The 8,569-nt window shown below is 54.1% G+C and overlaps 1 protein-coding gene across 1 annotated transcript in view; it reads left to right on the top strand.

Moving 5' to 3' along the window:
- TCERG1L (transcription elongation regulator 1 like) overlaps nt 1–3,466 on the top strand; it is a 200,149-nt gene extending 196,683 nt beyond the window's left edge. Inside the window, exon 12 of the mRNA XM_032423180.1 lies at nt 2,619–3,466. Within this exon, the coding sequence (XP_032279071.1) occupies nt 2,619–2,775 (157 nt within the window). The 3' untranslated portion in view covers nt 2,776–3,466. The remainder of the gene's footprint in view (nt 1–2,618) is intronic.
- The last annotated feature ends 5,103 nt before the right edge of the window (nt 3,467–8,569 follow it).

The raw sequence follows: 8,569 nt of genomic DNA, 5'->3' as shown, positions 1-8,569 counted from the left end.
CACCATCATCACCATCATCACCATCACCATCACCATCACCACCATCACCTTCACCATCATCATCACCATCACCACCATCATCATCATCACCACCATCAGCATCATCACCACCACCATCATCATCACCATCACCAACATCATCATCAACAACATTTAGGTAATATTCTTGGTCTGTCCATTGGTGAAATATTAACAATAAGCCAACACATTTCCCCTCCCATTATGAAGACAAAGGAGAAAATATTCAGAATGCATTGAGCAATTAGGAGAAAGATCACACACACACACACACACACACACACACACAGGGAAAATGAGTGACTACAGTGCATATGTCCTTTTATGATTACTAAGCTATTTTTATGTCAAAATAGCTGATTCTGCAACATTTTCAAGACTTTTTCTGACTTCCTGACCTTCTCTTCCTACTGTCCCCTAGGCGTCCTAGTAGAATCGTGCAGTTCAAGTCACTGCACCCTGGATGGCCAGGTGAGCTAATAAGCACAGGCCATCTGAGCGTCCCTGGAGGTAGCCTCTTAGAGCTCAGCAGCTCTGACCCTGTCCCCACAGCCACAGAGCCAGCCCCAGAGCGAGCCCCCAACCCTGCCCAGCTCTCGGGGTCTTGGGATGGGGCCAGGAGCCACAAGCGACCTCTCCTTGGGCTGCTGGCCAGGCTATGGGATCTGCACTCTGTGATCCTTCTTGAAGGCCCCCTCCCTCACATACAGGTGGGCTGTGTCCCCAGCTGCCAGAGGGAAGATGGGGATGCTGTGCCCATGACTCAGGGGCCTCCCCAGGCCCACTGGACAGTTCACAAGGGCCAACAGAAACCAGGCTGTCCCCTTGGGCATGGCTGTGGGGCCACGGATTTATAACTCTCCCTTTCTTTCCAGGGACGCTTCTTTTTGGAAGTGCCCAGAGTAGGACCTTGCAGACAGGATCTCTGCCAACCCCTAACTGGAAAATGCTTAGGCTGCTACCCACACAAGTGAAGAAAGTAACAAGCCCCTGTAATTCTCATCTTGGAAGGAAGAAAGGAAAACGGGTCTTAGTTCATTTAGGCTGCGTAACAAATTACAAATACAAACCAGGGGCCTTAAGCAACACAGAATTCTTTCTCATAGTTCTGGAGGCTGGAAGTCGAAAAGAGGGCTCTGGTGGTGTGGGGTCTGGTGAGGCCCATCCTGGCCCCTAGATGGCTGTCTTCCCTCTGTGTCCCCCATGGGGAAGGAGTAGGGGGCGATCTGGGGTCCCTTTTGCAAGGGCAGTCGTCCCCATCATGGGGGCACCACCCTCATCCCTAGGGCCCCCCCTCCTGATTCCAGTACCTGGGGCTTAGGAGAGGTCAACATACGATTCTGGGGGACAAGTGCCTTCCGTCCACAGCAAGGAGGAAAGAGGGAAGAAGGGAAGAGAGCACAGGAGAGAAGTGATTTCTTTCTGAGAAGCCCGTGAGCAGGCAGGACCCCAGCGTGTGACCAGGGGGACAGTGACACTGGAGGAGGAAGAGGGAGCTTGGCGACCACAGGGGATGAATCCGGGTCCTCACAGCCCTGTCCGCGCAGTCTTGTTGTTCGGGTATAAAAAAGCTAGTACATTATAACCATTCAATACAACAATTTAATGTCCGCACGGAATATAAAGTTCTCTGCGAAGAGAAATGGGGGAATCGGAGGGTCCCCTGGGCCGAGCACGGGCAGCCCGGGTGCTGTCTGCCACTTAGCCCTCCGGGGCCTGTTCCTGCTGCAAGCTCAAGCCAGGGAGGAGGGGGACCCGGGGACCCAGTGCTCGCCATGGTGCGCTTTGTCCCTGTAAGGGACGTCCCCAGCTTGCCCTGTGAGCCGCCCGACCTTGTATTGGACTCCCTGGCCCCACAGCCCTGGATCCGTTCAGTTGATATTGGGGGACGTCTACACGCCGGCCACTGGGCCAAACATTCGGGACTTTCAGTGGGGAACGAAGTGGATAGCAATGCTGCCAATGGAGGGGGTGGCAGAGTAAATGGGCTTACTGTGGTGGTGACCACGACAAGGGCCGTGAAGCACCCTGTCTGTAGGGCGAGGTTCCCCGAACAAGACATGCCGACTTCCAGTGGCGGTGCATGCAGAAGCAAGGGAGAGCGTGAGAGCCAGGGACAACAGGGGACCCATGTGGCCAGGGCAGTGGTGGGCGCAGGTGGGCGGTGGCCAGCTCCGGGTGACGGAGGCCAAAGAGGCAGGAGAGCCGGCTCACTTCCAGAGGGTGAGATGCAGCCATAAGGGAGTTCAGTGGGCTCAGGATCCTGCCGCTCCTTCCTGGGACGCGAAGCCCATACAGGAGCAGGCGGGGCAGGTGTGAGATGCCCACAGCTACGGCCTTCAGTCCGTTACCTGCCCCACGACCTGCCCCTGTCCCCGGCCTGCCCCATGTCCCAACCCTGTCCCTGGCCTGCCCCACATCCCGACCCTGTCCCCACCTGCCCCACATCCTGCCCCATGTCCTCTCCCTGCGGCGGAACGACAGCCAGGTCTGGTGGAAGGGGCTGTCTGCCCCCTCAGGGGATGCCAGCCTGTGGTGTTCGGGAAGCATCGAACTCACCCCCGGGGCAGGGGGGTCTCAGGAAAGCTCTTGTTTTTCAGGACCACATTTAAGGAGTTTGCGGAGAAGTATGGCCGGGATCAGAGGTTTCGACTTGTTCAAAAAAAGAAGGACCAGGAGCATTTTTTCAACCAATTCATCCTTATTCTTAAGAAACGGGACAAGGAGAACAGACTCAGGCTACGGAAAATGAGATGAGTGTGTAAGGAGTGCAATAAGACAGGTGCAGAGTGGAGGGGGCGCAGCGAGGGGGTGCGGGTGTCCGCGCGGTCGCCGGGCAGGGACTGCACGCAGTTCTCAGAGGATTACTGTTTCATATTGAAGCTCTCTTTTGTACGACGTTCCGAGTTTGATGCATTTCTAATTGCCATGATAGGTTGCTCCCTTAATTATTTTAATTATGCAAATTACTTGTAATATATACAAATTATAAATCCACTGCAGGTTTGTAACTAAGCAGAAACATCTATAACCATGTCCCGGCATTTCCATGAGTTGAGCCGATTATCTGAAACTTTTCTGAAAACTTTTGTGCGTTCCTTCGATTCTGAGCTCCTTACGCGAATGTGTTAGGTCTCGGTCCCGTGTTCTGAGTAGTAGCAATAGGATATTCATCATCAATCATAGTGACAACCGTGAGCATTTTCACACGTGGACCCTGGACCCCCTGCAGGAGTCTGAGGGGGATCGCCTCATCCCCGAGGGGAGCCGGGCCTGGAGACGGCGGCTGCACTGTCGGAGGTCCGACTTAAAATGGAATTATTTTGTACAAAATCATCATATTAATATTTGAGTTATTTTTATTGTATGCCCAGAGTTTGCATGAGATTTTTCTCATCATCTTTGTATAAAAAGAATTTAAAATTTTTTTTAATTAATAAATATTTTAAACCAGTGTGGTTTTGTGGGAAGACTTCTGACACCATCTTCAGTGGCAAAATTGTCAACTAAGACACTCTGTTTTGAAAGATTCATAAAAATGTTTGTGAGTACACATAAAGGCTGAGTAAGTACAAACAAAAATTTTGCTTTTCAACCTGCCAGGTCTGGGTGGCACCATGTTGGTAACACCCCAGCTAATTCCTCGTATCCTCTAAACTGTTGCGTATTTATCGTGTGGTTTACTGAGCATCTCTTCAGAGGGACTGCAGTTGTCCCCGTGCATGGTGACACCAGTTCTCACCCACCTGCCCGGTCCTCGGACAGTTCCACGACACGTGTTAGGACATAATTGGCCAAGGTGGGTTCTCTCTTTGGGGCACGCCCTGGGCTTGGCACCAGGGTTGTGAGCTTGGCTTCTGTTTTGGTTCTGGGTGCTGGGGCCTCGCTCAGGTCCAGCCGGGACCCCGTGGGGTTGGACATCCAGGGCGTGAGCAGGAGGCCGACGCCAGGAGGCAGACCCTCCATGAGGCTCCAGTCTGGAAGTAGAGACTGCCTTGTAAATTGAACAATTTTTTTTTTTTTTTTTTTTTTTTTTTTTTGTGGGCAGCAAAGCAAGGTTTGTTGAGTGACAGTGAAGCAAAGTTTACTGAGTGATAGTACAAACCTCCCAAAGAGGGAGGGGACCAGAGAGGGTTGCCCAGAACAGAGAAATTTAATGGAGAGAATTATTAGTTATAATGGGGCATTGGAGTAATGAGGCTAGTGAGTATAGATACTGCAGAGAACCTGTGAGCAACAGCTCTTAGCCCCAGGGCTCAGAAAGGCACCTACGGAGGAGACCCCCCCCCCCGCCCATGCAGAGATGGGGAGCTCGCTGGACAAGGTGCAGCCATGGCTCCGGGAAAGCTGGGACCACCCCCCACCCCAGTGTGCCGGGGAAGTCTCTCATGTGGCGGTGTCACGCTGGATGCACTCTGCCCAGCAGCACCCGAGAGGTGTCAGACCAGGGGGGCCGCTGGCTGCCCGGGCCTCAGCACCCCGAGAGATGTCAGGCCGGGGGGGCCACTGGCTGCCCGGGCCCCAGCACCCCGAGAGCTGGCAGGCTTTGTACCATCACTCAATCCACTTTGCTTTCCCTATCTCTGTGGGGGAGCGTGGGCTATACTGAAGGACAGTTCTGTAAACTTTCCTTGGAGAGATGGGGGGGCCTGGGGTACAGATCTACACTGATTTGTGGGCTGGGCTGGGGGGGCCCACTGGTTGGGGGTTTGGAAGGCATAAGATTGGGATATGGGCAATGAAGAGGTTGGGGGACACGGGTAGGCCCAGAGCTGGGAGTCTGCACGGCCCAGGCACTTCATACGAAGCTCTGATAACCAGGTCACCAAATGGGCAGTCCTGGGAATGTCAGGTGGCATCTCCCTCACCACCTGGTTCTTGCTCAGTGTCCGACACAGACCCCTTTTCATCCCATGAAATCCTCGCATTGTTAATGGGGAACAATTCATCCTCACAAAAATGAGCCTCTCAGAGGCAGATTCTCCTTCCCTTCCCATCATCACAGTCCAGGCTGTTACAGAATGGCTTATGTACCACACAACTCCCCACGTACTGTCTTCTTGACCAAGACCTTCATTTTAAGGGATAGTTATTGCCACAGTAGGTCATGCCCACCAAATCCGCTGCACTCCCACGAACCCTGTGGCCCAGAGCAGCTGACTGGCAAAGTGCTGGAACGGCCTGCTGAAGGCACAGTGCCGTCCGCGGGACCAGGCTCTGTGAGGTTGGGTGGTGTCCTGGAGGGGGGGGTCACCTGTTGGCCTCAAACCAGCTGTCTCCCTGGAATCACGGTGCTTGACTCTGGTCCCCAAAAACGGGAGGTGGGAGTGGTGCCTCTCATTATTATACTCAATGAACCTCATCCCTACCACCCCAGGCTTGGTGAGTTTGGAGGCCGTGTTGTCCCAGGGCAGAACCCACCGTCTTGGTCGGGTTCATAGAAGCTGGGATCCTGGCCATTTCGACTCCTCATGGCACTGAAACCAGGGGGAGAGAAGGTCGTGGCTGTGCTTGCCGGGGCGTTATCTCAATTCCTGAAGGGAATTTATGCTTCTGGTGTCTCATGGGGACGGGGGGGAGTGTCAGGAACCCCGGGGGCTCCCCAGGCACCCCGAGTCCCACTCAGCACACAGCTGAGGCTAACCAAAGCCCGACACCTGTGGGGAGAAGGCTGGGGTCTGCAGTGCCATGTTTTTACGTGGATTTTCTTCTCCCTTCCTTGCTCCTGTTACCCCATGTGGTCAGTGACAGTTGTAGCCCCTGGGTTTCAGACATGAGACTGAATTAATTAGCCTCACCTCATGAAGACGGGGTTGGATGGTCGGCCACACCGGGGCCACAGGAGTGGTCTTCACCCATGACGGCGCGCCGTCTGCAGGCTCCAGGGCTGGACTCTCTCCCCGACACCCTCTCCCCTGCCCGGTGGCCCTGGAGCCCGTGCACACCACGACTGTCGAGCTTCCTTCCTGGGGCTCAGCCTGGGTGGGTGCAGCCTAGCTCGGGGGGGGGCGGCCCCTGCTGCACCCACAGATCCGCCCAGGCTCCCGTGCTGCCCCTTCAGGCCCGCGGGAGGCGGCCCCCGCGAAGCTTTGTCCCAGGCACTTGGCCGTGGATGCTAACCCATAACTCTGCTCCTGCGATCCTGATCGCCCCTCTGTGAAGCTCTGCTCAGTCGTTCCGACTGCAGCCCATCTGCTGGCTGTCAGCGCGACTTAATCACCACCATCATCATTACCATCACCATACTCAAAGAGCTCACAACGACACAGAATTACACCAGAAACGGTATTAGCCGGAGGACGGAGGGGATCATACAATCCTAGCCTCGGTGCTGGAGGAAGGTGGAAAACACCCATAATCTCGGTGCTCGGAGATACACAGGCACTCGTCCGCCTCTACGGAAATTTCTAGACACTCACCCAAATGTTTGGGAACTTCCATTTTAGTTCGTATAACCGTGATTTTGAATCTAAGAAGATTAGATATTTAAAGTTGTAGACAGAGGATCCATTGACATCCACGGTCACATTTGTCTCTATCCAGCTATCAGCCGGCAAGCTGTTGGGGATGAAAGGTCAACTGTGGCATTATCAGGGAGACCTCAGGGAGAAAACCCAGAACCAGCTGGTTTATACGTGTCTGTATTTCAAATACTTGCACACTTGGAAGGCTGCAGAGGTCATTCATTTCTACATTTTGAAGGACAATAGACTTAGATGTCTTTTAAATGATAGCCTTGCTTCATTTTTGCACGTTTACCTTTTATTTTAAATGCCACCAGGTAACTTGGGTTAACTCTGTCGTGACCTCTGAGCTGCTAAAATCCAGCAGGAAACTCAGAGCCTGTCAATCAGTTACAACTGCCTCCAATCAAAGGGCAAACACAGGAGCGACGGGTCGTTCTGTCAGTGATCCCTGGATTAGACCTCCATGTCCTAGAGGCCAGAGCCTCCCGGTCTGAGTCCCACCTGAGTCCTCACCCCGACTACCAGGGCACACGCCTCCGACTGACCTGTCCCTTTCCTTGTCTCCCTAAGCATGACGCAGCCAATCACCGTCCCCTGGACCGAGCCCCTCACCCAGCTGTCCCACCCACACTGGCATGGCCACACATGGGTCCTGGTCTGCGAGTCCCTCCTTCTGCAGTGACCCGTCTTCCTCTGCACCTTCTTGGCAATGCCATGCCTGTCTCTTCCTCCGCCCAGGAGATCTTCTGGCCGAGGGCGGAGAGCTCAGCCCCTCCCTCTGGCCCTGTGGAGGGTCCTCAGAAGGTGCTGGGCCCCAGGCCCCGAGCAGCAGTGATCCGGATGGAGCTTGTGAGTCAATAAAAAGGACAAACCCAAGTGGATTCTTTCCCACTGGTTTCTTTATCGATGACTGTGATGAATTTCTTCTCCTGGATTTGCTGAAGGTTTATTTCCTTACTAAGTGTTTATTGTCCCTACAGCTTATTTTCCTGTGGCCTCGTTTGAATGATCTGCTTCAAACAATCCACAAATGATAGTGGGGAAAAGTGGTTCATTTGTCTTTTTTCCCCAAATACTTAAACTTGGTTTCCATTTTCCCCATAAAGTATTTGAAAGGTGACCCAGGTTAAAGCTTCTGGATCGCTCTGGAAAGGCTGTTGAGGTACTGGGGTAATACCTTCATGGGGGTCAGTGGTGGGAGAAAATGCTTGAAGAGGAGACGTCCAGAAACACCGCGTGCTGGCTGGGCCGGGCCGTGCGGAGGCGAGGGGGCGGACCTGGCGGGGGTTACGTGGGAGAGAGGCGGTCAGGAGGCTGGGGGGGGCGGGGTAGAGCCTGCTGGGGGGGTGGAATTTGAGGCAAAAATAATTGTTTCCATGGAATTTTGGAGGTGTTTGTCATGTGATATGACCCCTCTCTGTCCCCACTTTCTGCTCTCCAAGAAACAGTCTTTAAAAACTGTATTACACTTTTTAAAAAATGTGATTTTCAGTGATCATCAGAGTAATGCATGCTCGTTGCAGGAAAGCGAGGAGCCATGTGGACAAAGCCTCCCGTGGGCTTTGGTGGCTCTTCCCTGCGCTGAGCAGTGTCCACTGCACTCTGGTACGAGTTTGTGGTGGATTGAACCTCCCGAAAACGACCACATACAATCACACACACAGTCACACACAATCACACGTACCCTTCTTACCACGTGCTGACACTCCTGTCACAGGAGTGGGGCTGGGTGGGGGTCCGTGATGTCCAGTACAGATGTGGCAGAAGCAATGCGGTGGGACTCGGCGGGCCAGGCCCCAAAGAGGTTACGGCCTCCCCTGCTGGTCCTGGCTTGGGGCACCCTCCCTGGGAGCCGCCCCATCCTGGGGAAGCCCGGGCCACACGGGAAGGGCAGATGGAGGTGCTCTGGTCATCAGGCCTGCCTGGGGTCTCGGGTGACAAGCAGCACCAACTGCTCAATGTGGCTTTGAGAGGCAGCGCGGACCCAAGGGGAGCAGACCCCGGCTCCCTCCACCCTGGTCCCCCTGAACTGCAGGCCCGTGGGCAGAACAAAACGTGCCCGTGTTCTAGACCAGCAGGTTTGG

The sequence above is a fragment of the Phoca vitulina genome, unplaced genomic scaffold, assembly GCF_004348235.1.
Source record: "Phoca vitulina isolate PV1807 unplaced genomic scaffold, GSC_HSeal_1.0 scaffold28, whole genome shotgun sequence".
Taxonomy (NCBI): Eukaryota; Metazoa; Chordata; class Mammalia; order Carnivora; family Phocidae; genus Phoca; species Phoca vitulina.
Note: the sequence above shows the minus strand (reverse complement) of the source record. Positions and strands in the feature narration are given on the sequence as shown.